Raw genomic sequence first — 14,082 nt, 5'->3', positions numbered from 1 at the left:
CCTTAGGTACTGTGACAAATGGACTTCTCTCTGGCTGGTTGGCTTTTTTTTCCTTAGTGCCCCTTCAGTCTTTTCTCACCATTGTCATGGTAGCCTGGTATGGCTCCCAGGGAAGGGAAAATGAAACCACTCAACTTTCTTGGGTTAAGGCTACCTTTAAGCTTTAAGCTTGCCCCTAGTCTAGATAAAAGGAGTCCTCCATGGAATCTGTGTTAACTTGTTGGAGACATAAATTGAGATTTGGAATTGGGGTTAGAGAGAAAGAGACAGACAGTGAAGAAGCATTTATTTCCCTCTGTGCACATATTCTCTTTGTAGACCTCTCAGGAAAAGGGGTAGCTGTGGCAAGACAGATGGGTTGTTGCCATTTCTCAATCTGTATGCCTTTGGTATGATTGCATCTGCTGGGTCTGGAAAACAAAGCCCTGTATATAGAGAGTGAAATCCCTGCAGTATGATAGACCTGCATTGTGTATTCCTCCTGCAAGTGCAGCTGTAGACCTAGAGGCTGTCAGCCTGCATTTAGCAAGTAGGATCTGGAATTACCAGGGATGTTTGGAGAGCTAGGCAGCTTGTCTCGATTGCTTCAGGCCACGTGAACAACTATAACGGCAACACTTTTGCGTCTTAATCTCACTTTCTGGACTCTGGTGCTGGAATTCATTTCTAAAGCCAATGAAAGATCACATTAAAATGAGCAAAGCTCCAGGATGCTGACTTTTAGCTTTTGGATTGTTCGATTGTATAGGGTTCCGTACCCTAGCATTTCTTCCTTTTTACTGCAGGAGAAAGAAAACGGGCACATCTTTAAGCGTTAAGTAACAGTAATGAATATTGTACTGTTTGACAAAGAGGTGTGTTGATGGGTATCAAGGAATGTCTCAGAAGAACGGGAGCATTATTGTACAGGGAATATTTTGTAATTTGGAGCTAAGGTTGGGGAAATCTCAATGGAATCATTAAAACCCAAGGAATAAAATGAAAATAAAGACCCCTGTCTGGAATACCCTGGCTCTAGAAATTAGACTTGCGTGAAGGCAGGAGGACAATGAGGCAGTAAGTAAAACTACAGCATTTGATATGTGAGCAGAACATTATTAATTTGATTTTGTATGGAAACCACTAGGAACTTAGGAGAGAAGAGTATCAGCTTTAAAAACAGGTTATAGGGGGAATTAGAAAGAAAATTTCAAAATTTAAAAGGTACAGGATGTTAAATAGATGAAAGAGGACCTTTGGGGAGACTTAGGGCCTAGAGTTTCCACTTGTGCAAAATCTTTCTTACTTCAAGGACATCAGTGTAGATTAAAGACTACTATAAGGCTTTTCCCCCAAGTGAGCTAGACTGGTCCCATGGAGATCTCCTTTCTCTTAGGCCAGGTTACCTCCTTTGTCCCTTTCCTCCTCACTGTCTCATTTGTAGTGGAACACTATTTTGAATGTTTTTTTTTTTTTTTTAACGAGCTTCAAGTGAACGTTTACAAATCAAGTCAGTCTGTCACATATAAGTTTACATACATCTTACTCCGGACTCCCTCTTGCTCTCCCCCTAATGAGTCAGCCCTTCCAGTCTCTCCTTTTGTGACAATTTTGCCAGCTTCCCACTCTCTCTATCCTCCCATCCCCCCTCCAGACATGGGATGCCAACACAATCTCAAGTGTCCACCTGATATAATTAGCTCACTCTTCATCAGCATCTCTCTCCCCCCCCACTGTCCAGTTCCTTTCATGTCTGATGAGTTGTCTTCGGGGATGGTTCCTGTCCTGTGCCAACAGAAGGTCTGGGGACCATGGCCGCCGGGATTCCTCTAGTCTCAGTCAGACCGTTAAGTATGGTCTTTTTATGAGAATTTGGGGTCTGCATCCCACTGATCTCCTGCTCCCTCAGGGGTTCTCTGTTGTGCTCCCTGTCAGGGCAGTCATCGATTGTGGCCGGGCACCAACTAGTTCTTCTGGTCTCAGGATGATGTAGGTCTCTAGTTCATGTGGCCCTTTCTGTCTCTTGGGCTCTTAGTTGTCGTGTGATCTTGGTGTTCTTCATTCTCCTTTGCTCCAGGTGGGTTGAGACCAATTGATGCATCTTAGATGGCCGCTTGTTAGCATTTAAGACCCCAGACGCCACATTTGAAAGTGGGATGCAGAATGTTTTCCTAATAGAATTATTTTGCCAATTGACTTAGAAGTCCTCTTAAACCATGGTCCCCAAACCCCCGCCCTTGCTCCGCTGACCTTTGAAGCATTCATTTTATCCTGGAAACTTCTTTGCTTTTGGTCCAGTCCAATTGAGCTGACCTTCCATGTATTGAGTGTTGTCTTTCCCTTCACCTAAAGCAGTTCTTATCTACTAATTAATCAATAAAAAAACCCTCTCCCTTCCTCCCTCCCTCCCCCCCCCCCCGTAACCACAAAAGTATGTGTTCTTCTCAGTTTTTACTATTTCTCAAGATCTTATAATAGCGGTCTTATACAATATTTGTCTTTTTGCCTCTGACTAATTTTGCTCAGCATAATGCCTTCCAGGTTCCTCCATGTTATAAAATGTTTCACAGATTCGTCACTGTTCTTTATCGATGCGTAGTATTCCATTGTGTGAATATACCACAATTTATTTACCCATTCATCCGTAGATGGACACCTTGGTTGCTTCCAGCTTTTTGCTATTGTAAACAGAGCTGCAATAAACATGGGTATGCATATATCTGTTTGTGTGAAGGCTCTTGTATCTCTAGGGTATATTCCGAGGAGTGGGATTTCTGGGTTGTATGGTAGTTCTATTTCTAACTGTTTAAGATAATGCCAGATAGATTTCCAAAGTGGTTGTACCATTTTACATTCCCACCAGCAGTGTATAAGAGTTGCAATCTCTCTGCAGCCTCTCCAACATTTATTATTTTGTGTTTTTTGGACTAATGCCAGCCTTGTTGGAGTGAGATGGAATCTCATCGGAGTTTTAATTTGCATTTCTCTAATGGCTAATGATCGAGAGCATTTTCTCATGTATCTGTTAGCTGCCTGAATATCTTCTTTAGTGAAGTGTGTGTTCATATCCTTTGCCCACTTCTTGATTGGGTTGTTTGTCTTTTTGTGGTTGAGTTTTGACAGAATCATGTAGATTTTAGAGATCAGGCACTGGTCGGAGATGTCATAGCTGAAAATTCTTTCCCAGTCTGTAGGTGGTCTTTTTACTCTTTTGGTGAAGTCTTTAGATGAGCATAGGTGTTTGATTTTTAGGAGCTGCCAGTTATCTGGTTTCTCTTCATCATTTTTGGTAATGTTTTGTATTCTGTTTATGCCTTGTATTAGGGCTCCTAGAGTTGTCCCTATTTTTTCTTCCATGATCTTTATCGTTTTAGTCTTTGATCCACTTGGAGTTAGTTTTTGTGCATGGTGTGAGGTATGGGTCCTGTTTCATTCTTTTGCAAATGGATATCCAGTTATGCCAGCACCATTTGTTAAAAAGACTATCTTTTCCCCAATTAACTGACACTGGGCCTTTGTCAAATATCAGCTGCTCATATGTGGTTGGATTTATATCTGGGTTCTCAATTCTGTTCCATTGGTCTATGTGCCTGTTGTTGTACCAGTACCAGGCTGTTTTGACTACTGTGGCTGTATAATAGCTTCTGAAGTCAGGTAGAGTAAGGCCTCCCACTTTCTTCTTCTTTTTCAGTAATGCTTTGCTTATCCGAGGCTTCTTTCCCTTCCATATGAAATTGGTGATTTGTTTCTCTATCACCTTAAAAAATGACATTGGAATTTGGATCGGAAGTGCACTGTATGTATAGATGGCTTTTGGTAGAATAGACATTTTTACTATGTTAAGTCTTCCTATCCATGAGCAAGGTATGTTTTTCCACTTAAGTATGTCCTTTTGAATTTCTTGTAGTAGAGCTTTGTAGTTTTCTTTGTATAGGTCTTTTACATCCTTGGTAAGATTTATTCCTAAGTATTTTATCTTCTTGGGGGCTACTGTGAATGGTATTGATTTGGTTATTTCCTCTTCGGTGTTCTTTTTGTTGATGTAGAGGAATCCAAGTGATTTTTGTATGTTTATTTTATAACCTGAGACTCTGCCAAACTCTTCTATTAGTTTCAGTAGTTTTCTGGAGGATTCCTTAGGTTTTTCTGTGTATAAGATCATGTCATCTGCAAATAGCGATAATTTTACTTCCTCCTTGCCAATCCAGATGCCTTTTATTTCTTTGTCTAGCCTAATTGCCCTGGCTAGGACTTCTAGCACGATGTTGAATAAGAGCGGTGATAAAGGGCATCCTTGTCTGGTTCCTGTTCTCAAGGGAAATGCTCTCAGGTTCTCTCCATTTAGAGTGATATTGGCTGTTGGCTTTGCATAGATGCCCTTTATTATGTTGAGGAATTTTCCTTCAATTCCTATTTTGGTGAGAGTTTTTATCATAAATGGGTGTTGGACTTTGTCAAATGCCTTTTCTGCATCAATTGATAAGATCATGTGGTTTTTGTCTTTTGTTTTATTTATGTGATGGATTACATTAATGGTTTTTCTGATATTAAACCAGCCTTGCATACCTGGTATAAATCCCACTTGATCAGGGTGAATTATTTTTTTGATATGTTGTTGTATTCTATTGACTAGAATTTTGTTGAGGATTTTTGCATCTATGTTCATGAGGGATATAGGTCTGTAATTTTCTTTTTTTGTAATGTCTTTACCTGGTTTTGGTATCAGGGAGATGGTGGCTTCATAGAATGAGTTGGGTAGTATTCCGTCATTTTCTATGCTTTGAAATACCTTCAGTAGTAGTGGGGTTAACTCTTCTCTGAAAGGTTGGTAGAACTCTGCAGTGAAGCCGTCCGGGCCAGGGCTTTTTTTTGTTGGGAGTTTTTTGCTTACCGTTTCAATCTCTTTTTTTGTTATGGGTCTATTTAGTTGTTCTACTTCTGAATGTGTTAGTTTAGGTAGGTATTTTGAATGTTTTAAAGTCACAATTAAAAATTCTTCAAATGCAAACCTTCTTAAGATTGTGCTATGCTAAAAATTTGCTGAGCAAATCAACCTGTGATTCCAAAAACAATTGCATGAAGTTTCATTATTTAACATTTACTCTAGCCAGTGTTACGTGCATAGAAAAATACCAATCCAAATAAAAGAATTAACTTCACGTTAGAAAAGAATGTGGTTTATTCAATTCTTCCACTTTTTTTTTTAAACCATGCAGGTAATATATGCTTTGAACACTAAAAATGATGAGCATGAATCTGCAGTGCAAGCTCTCAAAGATGCTCATGAAGAAGAAATCCAACAAATTCTTGCAGAAACAAGAGAAAAAATATTGCAGTATAAAAGCAAGGTAACAGAGGAGTTAGACCTTAAGAGAAAAATTCAAGCTTTGGAAGCTTCATTAGAAGATCACATAAAAATGAAGCAGCAGGCTTTGACAGAATTTGAAGCTTATAAGCAGAGAGTGGAGGACATGCAGCTTTGTGCGGAAGCCCAGCACGTCCAACGCATAGTAACCATGTCTAGAGAAGTTGAAGAGATTAGAAAGAAATTTGAGGAAAAGTTACAGAGCTTTGGACAACTCCAAGTACAGTTTGAAAAAGATAAACGATTGGCACTGGAAGATTTACGAACTGCTCACAGACGGGAGATCCAAGAGCTGTTGAAGTCTAAACAGGATCATAGTGCCTCGGTAAATAAAGGGCAGGAGAAGGCAGAGGAGCTACACAGAATGGAGGTGGAGGCCTTAAACAAAACACTTGAAGAGCTAAGACTTGAGCGGAAAAAACTAATTGAGGATTATGAAGGCAAGTTGAATAAAGCCCAGTCTTTTTACGAACATGAGCTCGATACCTTGAAAAGGTCACAGCTTTTTACAGCAGAAAGCCTACAAGCTAGCAAAGAAAAGGAAACCAATCTTAGAAAAGAATTTCAGGGACAAGAAGCAATTTTACGAAAAACCATAGGAAAATTAAAGACAGAATTACAGATGGTACAGGATGAAGCTGGAAGTCTTCATGACAAATGCCAAAAGCTACAGATGGCACTTGCGACAGCAGAGAACAATGTTCAGGTAAGTAAAGACTATTACATTCAACACATAGATTCCTTCCCCCCCCCCCCCCCCCCCCCAGTTTTCTTCTTTAAAGACATTAATTTTGTAGACTGAAGAGGAGTCTGGCTGGCTTAGGATCAGCTTTTCATTCAGACTGCTTTAAACATTTTTTTTTTCTATTTTTTCCTGCTTTTCCTTTTGTGAGAAAATCACTGAAACAATCATTTATATTACCCTTTATAGCTATTATGGAAACCCTGGTGGCGTAGTGGTTAAGACTATAGCTGCTAAACAATAGATCGGCAGTTTCAATCTACCAGGTGCTCCCTGGAAACCCTGTGGGGCAGTTCTAGTCTACCCTATAGGGTCACTATGAGTCAGAATTGACTCGATCCAATGGGTTGTAGATATTATTTCATACTAGAATTTCAGATATTAACATCCCCAAAAGATAAAATCTTGCTGCTTGTTTATGAAGAGATTTTATTAAAATAACGTGTTTTTTTCCGTAAGTGGTTTGGGACAGTTAAAATATTGGGCTTAGGTTTTAATTATGTTTTTCTTTCTCTCAATAATAATTGTCTGCCCATCAGATGCTATTTCACTGCTGAACAGGAAGTTAAGATTGTCTCACAAACCTGAAATAAATAGTGGTATATAGCACAAGTCTGAAAAAGAGCCAAAAAGTCTCTACAAGTTTTGTTTTATTGGCATAGAAAATTTTATAGTTTGTTTTTAATACCTGTGTAGTATTAGAATGGATTAGAAAGCATAAATAGCCTTTTATGATTGGATCATGATTTATAATAATCATGTTCTGTCGTCAATAGTTAGAGATTAAAAACTAGATAAACTTGGTTTATACTGTGTTACTTAGTTTCTACATATTTATATGTAATCTACATTCTTTGTATTATTAATTTCTAGTATTTTTCTTTTGTGGTTGGAGAAGATACTTTGTATCATTTCAGTCTTTTAAAACTTGTCAAGGCTTATCCTGGAGAATGTCTCATGTGCACTAAAAAAAATGTGTATTGTTTGGACAGGTCTATATATATGTCTGCTAGATGTGATTTATACGTGGTATTTTTCAAGTACTTAATGCCTTTACTGATCTTCTTTCTGAAAGTTTGGTTCAGTGTTCACAGTGGTATATTTAAGTCTCCTACTATTATTGAGGAATTTTTAGCTCCTTCCAGTTCTGTTCTGTCAGTATTTGCTTTATATATTTTGGTTCATTGATGTTGGGTACATATGTATTTATGATTGTTATATTTTCTTGCTGGATTATTCCTTTTACTAGTATATGATGTCCTTCTTCATCTCTTGTAACAGATTTTGATTTAACATCTATTTTATCTGAAACCAATATGGCCACTCCTGTTCTCTTTTGGTTACTATTTGCATGGAATGTTCTTTTCCACCCTTTCACTGTTAGTCCTTTGGCATCCTTGGACCTAAGATGTGTCTCTTGTACATAGCTTATGTTTTCTTGTCCATTCTGGTACTCTCTGCCTTTTGCATGGAGAATTTAATCCATTTACATTTAAGGTAATTATTGATAAGGAAGAATTTACTTCTGTCATTTGTTACTTATTTGTGTGTGTGTGTGTCTTATAATTTCTTTGTCCTACCTTTTTTATAATTTTATCTTTATTTGTGTTAAATTGCTTTCTTCTGTTGAGTCTATTTGGTTTCTTTCTTCCTACCTTCCGTGTATATTTTTGAAGTATTTTCTAGTGATTACCGTGAAATTACATTTGAAAGCCTACATTTACAACAAATATTTAACCTTGATACCAACACTTAGACAAATAGCAAATAATACACAAACAGCAAGTAAATACCTAAATTATAATCCTAATTCTCTGCTCCTTCCCCCCCATCTCTGTTATTATATCACTTTTCACATCATACATTCAGGTCTGTTAGGATAACTTTGTACTTATTTCTTATACATTTGATATAAGGCTTGTAGCACGTAACAACTAAATTTACCCACTGAAAATACCCTGCAACAGGCCTTTTATATGCCTATGCCATTACCTTTATTGGCAGTCTCTCCTTTATTTTTTAAATTTTCTCCTGTGTGTACTAGATCGTATAGCTGTCTGATGTTCCTTCCTTACCACTTGAAGGACACCCTTTAGCAGTTCTTGCAAGGCAGGTCTCTTGGTAACAAATTCCCACAGTGTTTGCTTATCTGGGCATGTCTTGAATTCACCTTCGTTTTTAAAGGATAGTTTTGCTGGATAAAGAATTTTTAATTGACAATTCTTTCAGTACTTTGTATGTTATCTTTGCATTGCCTACTGGCCTCCAGGGTTTCTGTGGAGAAGTCAGCATTTAAACTTATTGAAACCAAAACCAAACCAAACTCGCTGCCATTGAATTCATTTTGAGGACCCCTTATATGTTATTTAAAACACACTGCCGTTGAGTCGATTCCGACTCGTAGTGAGGGTTGCTATGAGTCGGAATCGACTTGACGGCACTGGGTTTGGTTTTTGGTTTTATATGTTATTTTGTGTTTTTCTGCTTTCAAGAGTCTTGTCTTTGGTCTTCAGGAGTTTGATTATAATGTGTCTTGGTGAAGGCCCCTTTAGAGTCCCTGTATTTGGAGTTCCACAAGCTTCCTGGATTTGCAGTTTCATTTTCCTACCTGTGTCTAGGAAGTTTTCTGCCACAATTTCCTCAAATATTCCTTCTGTTCCTTTATTTTTTTCCTCACCTTCTGGAATTCCCATAATATGTACATTGGTTCTCTTGATGGTGTGCCACAATTCCATTTGGCTTTGTTCAGTTTTCTTTGTGTATTTACCCCCCTGTATCTCTTTTTTTATATATATCTCTTAGGATTCAACAATGCCAGTTGATTTGTCTTGTAAATCACGTACCCTTTCTTTTGTCTGCTTGACCCTATTGTATCCCTGCCTTGCATTTTCCAGTTGTATTATTTTGTTCCTTAATTCCGGTATTTGTTTCTTTTTTATGTTTTCTATCTCTTTATTAAGCTTCTCATATTGTTTTGAGATCTGCATTAATTTATCTGTGTGATTTTGAGATCTTTGAGCATATTTAAATTTGTTGTTTGAAAGTTCTGTATTTTTTCTATTATCCTTACATCCATGGAAGCGATTTCTGCTTGTTTGTGCTGCTCTTTGACTTGAGCCATCTTTTCTTGATTTCTTGTATGCCTTCCAATTTTTTGTTGAAGCTGAAGCATTTGAATGCTTTGTTGAGGTAATTCTGAATTTTGGATTTTTTTATTCCCCAAAATTGGTTTCTGTGTAGGTTTCTTTTGTCAACTGCTTGTTGTTCCTCCTTCAGTACATGACTTGTTGGTTTAACTTTCAGATTCGTTTTCAGGGTTTAACATTTGCATTTGTATCTCCTTGTTGGTGCTACTTTGCCGGGTTTTTTTCTATAATTGTTGCAGAGAAATTGAGCCGCATTTCAGGTCACATTACCGTCTTGGGGAGTGAGTTATCAAGGTGTCCTTTCTTAGGTACACATTCTCAAGCCTCTCTGTCCACAGTGCCTTCACCAGGAACTGGCGGTTTGCAAACTCCAGATCTCACTATGTGCTGCATGCTTCTCCCGGCCTGAGGCCCACACAGTCCCAGGCTTGCAGTGTACCAAGGTGCTGCTTCTTAGATCTGCTTTCTTAGGCTTCCCTGCCCATGTTGCCATCACTGAGGCCTGGCTATTTGCAAATTCTGTGCCTCACTGCACTCTGCACTGCTTGCCACTGCCACAAGATGGCCATACCATGAGGCGAGTCGGTTGAGGGTGCTTTCTGAACCTCTGTTTCCCTGTAGCCAGTATGTTACCTTTTACTTGATTCAGTATTCCCTTTGGTCCTTCAGTCTTTTATTTGATGTCTACAGTTCTAATATTATCAATTTTTTTCAATATTTGGTTTTCTTCTATACTAGTTGTGGGGGTTCGGCTGCTTATGCCACCATTTTGCTCCAACTGATGATTGCAATTTAAATGAATTGTTTACCTTCTTGCATATTAATAATGGCTATTTGATTTTTCTTAGGTTCTTCAAAAACAGCTTGATGATACCAAGGAGGGAGAAATGGCCTTATTAAGCAAGCACAAGGAAGTGGAAAGTGAGCTAGCAGCTGCCAGGGAACGTTTACAACAGCAAGCTTCAGATCTTGTCCTCAAAGCTAGTATGTCTGACCACAGTTTTTGGTATATTCCTCAGCTAAGACCAATAATTGAATTTGCCAACTCAAGACAAAATTCATCTTTTCTTCTCATATTTTTAAATAATTTAGACTTTAAATATTTTAAAGGATTCTGATATCTTTGTGATTTATCATAGCATGAGTAAATAATAAATTATTTTTATTTTTAATATAAAAATATATTAATTTTTTTAATAGAAAAATTAAGAGCTGACAGGTAAATTTGCCAATAAATTAGTCAGTAATTGGGAAATAAAGCACTCTAAGACTTTGTCCTTTAAGTCATAAATTTTAAAGTATTTAAATCAGGGAACTATATGTAAATTGCAGCGCCTCATTTCATTGAGCTGATTCTTAAGGGTATTTTTGCATACTAAAGTTGAGTTGTCTATCCTGATTGACTGATATGCTAACTACTTAGTCCTTACTAGGGGAGGTATGTGACTCATGTCAGTTCTGAAGTCACATTTTGTTGAGGTTCTGGTGTGCCAGGTGAAGCTATTTGAACTGATTGTTTGAGGGTATCATCTGATTTTTATTGGCTCATCACTGAATCTCAGATTTCCCTTCCCCATGAGTCAGAATGGACACTCCATCAATGGTTTTTTTTTTTTTTAAGTTGTTGTTAATTGCCTCAAGTTTATTCCAACTCGTGGCGATCCCATGTGTGCAGAGTAGAACTGCTCCATAGAGTTTTTAAAGCTATAACCTTTCGGAAGCAGATTACCAGGACTGTCTTCCAAGGTACCTATGGGTGGGTTCAAACCATCAACCTTTTAACTAGTAGTTGAGCACTTAACCATTTGCACCACTAGAGACTCCTTCCCTAAAGTAGTGGTTCTCAAACTTTAGCTGCATCAGAATCACCTGTAGGGCTTGTAAAAATACTAATTGTTGGTTCCCATCCTCAGAGTTTCTGATTGAGTAGTTCTCAGGCAGGATGAGAATTTGCATTTCTAACTACAGTTTCCAGGTTACCCTGATGCTTCTGATTGAGGAACTACATTATGAGAACCAGTGCCCTGAAGTATGCTTTCTGTAAGATCTTTTCATCTCTCTGGGTCTCTCAGTCTCTTTTTCCTCATCACTCCTCCCTTCCCTCTTTCTGTTTGCTTTTGTTATTCGTTTTATTCTTTCATAACTTATGGTCCTTATCTGTTACTCTTATCAGGTCTCTTGTCTAAAACAATCCAGTTTCAATCACCTTTATTCCCTGGATACATATTTCTTCCTCTTTATGTTAGAATTTGAAAAAAGAAGAGATTAACCCATACCAAAAACAAAAATGGATAAGAGCTAGGCTGCTAACCAAGAGGTTGGCAGTTCAAATCCACCAGACACTCCTTGGAAACACTATGGGGCAGTTCTACTCTGTCCTTTAGGGTCTCTATGAATTGGAAAGAATAGATTAGGAAAGAACAAATTATTCCTTTTTGGCTCCATAGTCATTAGTCAGTACCTTGTCTCTTACCTTGTTTTTCTCCCAGGAGACTTTATATTCACTCCTCAAAAGTTACTTCTACTTCAGCTTGTATAGCAATCTTAAAAACAAAACAAGACCGAATGGGAGGGTTCTGGGCACAGGGAGCAATGGAAGTGATGTGAAAATGGATTTTCTGATTTGAGTTTTTCTACTTGTATAGGCAGTGTTCCTAGGGTGAGTATTCCTATGTTATATGGTGAGGTCACCAAAGAATTGTTTCTTCATGCAGACCATTTATTTTACTTATTTATTGAGTATAATTGTGTCTCTAAGTATTTTTTTTTTTTAAGTATAATTGTTTTGTACCACAATGCAACATATTTCTTAAATGAAGGGATTTTCTTTTTGGGGAATAGGTCATATAGGAATGCTTCAAGCAACACAAATGACCCAGGAAGTTACAATTAAAGATCTGGAATCAGAAAAATCAAGGGCCAACGAGAGATTATCTCAGCTTGAAGAGGAAAGAGCTTTTTTGCAAAGCAAAACTCAGAGTCTGGATGAAGAGCAGAAGCAGCAGATTGTGGAACTGGAGAAGGTAAAAAGCAATACAAGACACTTCCACCATGCCGGCCTCCCTCCAACCCCACCCCCCACCAAAAAAAAAAAAAGGAAAGGAAGAAAAAATTCGTTTTTCTGCTTTTTCAGATTTGAAGTGTTTGATGAGTTTGCTCCCACTGTGCAGTGACAGCACATTTCTTACTCTAGTAGTTGTTTTTTTGTTTTTATTTTGAGGGAAAAAAAAGTATAAGGCTGGACTATCTTATATTGTGTATATGTTCAAAATATATGAATAACAATTATAAAAATTTAATATTTATATTTCAAGCCAGGAACTGAATAAACTCTTATTTCAGTGGCGTGTACATTCATGGTTAATCACATTTGTTTTCCTATTAATGAAATACGTTAATTGCCTGTGCACCTAGGACATTTTTATAGAACTGAAAGGGGTGATGAGCATCAAGCTCTGAAAATCCATATACCAACATATTGACTTTGTAGATTCAACAAATAATAAGACATATCATTTATAGAATAATTGCTGAATATTCCAGTTTTTAAGAGGCCCACAACTCGAAGTGGAAGTTTTGAACACCCTTTCTCTTCCCCTTAACAACTAAACATGTTAAAAAACGTCTGTTCTCCTAGCTCCTTGCTTATGTCCCATTTACTGCCCAACAAATGCAATCTACAGAGTCCACTTTTGCCTCAGCCACCAGTGACATCCTTTTTGCTGGACTTACCTAATTGTGGTACGTACGATACACTAATTCTGGACTGTCTCACTTCTGTTGGCATTTCCTCCTACCTGTCTGGCCTTGCAGTCTGCTTTGTGAACTTTCCTCCTCCATCTGTACCCTTAGCATTGGTATTCCCCAGGGTTTTCATCTCATTTCACACATCATCTGTTCTAGTAACATCAACTACCACTAGTTCAGCTATCACTTCCAAATCTGTAGGTCTATGCCAGATTCTTTTCCCTGAACTTGAGTCTCATATATCCAACTTCCTACTAGATACCACCACTTACGTTTTTTACAAATGTGTCATATTAGCATGCCCAGAACTCTCTCTCTTTAGAAGTGCTATATTTCCTTCTTATTTCACCCAGTGGCACCACAGTCTGTCTAGTTGCTAAGCCAGAAACCTGAGAGTCGTTCTTGGTTATCATTTCCTTACCCCCCTCTTATCTGTTACCAAGTACTATTGGTTCTGCTCCCTTAATATAATTTTGTTCCACCCTCTCCTCTTCTTACCCATTCACAGGTTCTAGGTTTTGGTGCTTGTTTCTTGCCTGGATTATAGCCACAACCTCCTAACTGCTCTCTCTGTTCTCCAGTGAGAGCACATTACCCTGCTGCCAAGATGAATGTTTTAAAAAATATGTCACTTACATAAATTCCTGTGATTTCTCATTCCCTTCAAAAGAAAATCAAGTCCTTAGCAAGACATGGAAGGCCTCTTCTAATCATTTGACTTCTGCCTACTTCTGAGCCTCGCCTCCTGCCACTCGCAGCCTTTTTTTATCCTATGTTCTGTCCAAACTGCTTACCTGGAACGTACTGTCACCCAGTTCCCTACACTTTGTCACCAAGTTAACTACTTTTCATTTTTCAGAATGCTGGAAGTTAGTTAAATGATTATAAAGGCAGGCTTTTGACAACACCTAAGTTTGACATTTTCTCATTAATATTTTCTAATCCTTGCTTTACAAATGAACAACCCTAAAGAATACTTGTGAGAATTAAATGAGGGATTGTCTCATCAGTTCAGTGTCACACACACACACACACACACACACACACACACACACACACCCTTTTCCATTCTACCCAGGTTTGGCCTCTACCTGTGTGCTGTC

At 38.1% G+C, this 14,082-nt stretch overlaps 1 protein-coding gene across 4 annotated transcripts in view; it reads left to right on the top strand.

Moving 5' to 3' along the window:
• FAM184A (family with sequence similarity 184 member A) overlaps window positions 1–14,082 on the top strand; it is a 137,722-nt gene that overhangs the window by 52,564 nt on the left and 71,076 nt on the right. For all 4 annotated transcript variants that reach the window (XM_049899929.1, XM_049899919.1, XM_049899939.1 and 1 more), the window contains exons 2-4: window positions 5,196–6,050; window positions 10,081–10,216; window positions 12,074–12,255. In XM_049899929.1, the coding sequence (XP_049755886.1) occupies window positions 5,196–6,050; window positions 10,081–10,216; window positions 12,074–12,255 (1,173 nt within the window). The remainder of the gene's footprint in view (window positions 1–5,195; window positions 6,051–10,080; window positions 10,217–12,073; window positions 12,256–14,082) is intronic.

This window comes from Elephas maximus, chromosome 1 (assembly GCF_024166365.1).
Source record: "Elephas maximus indicus isolate mEleMax1 chromosome 1, mEleMax1 primary haplotype, whole genome shotgun sequence".
NCBI classification, from domain to species: Eukaryota; Metazoa; Chordata; class Mammalia; order Proboscidea; family Elephantidae; genus Elephas; species Elephas maximus.
This window is presented reverse-complemented; position numbering and strand designations above follow the sequence as displayed.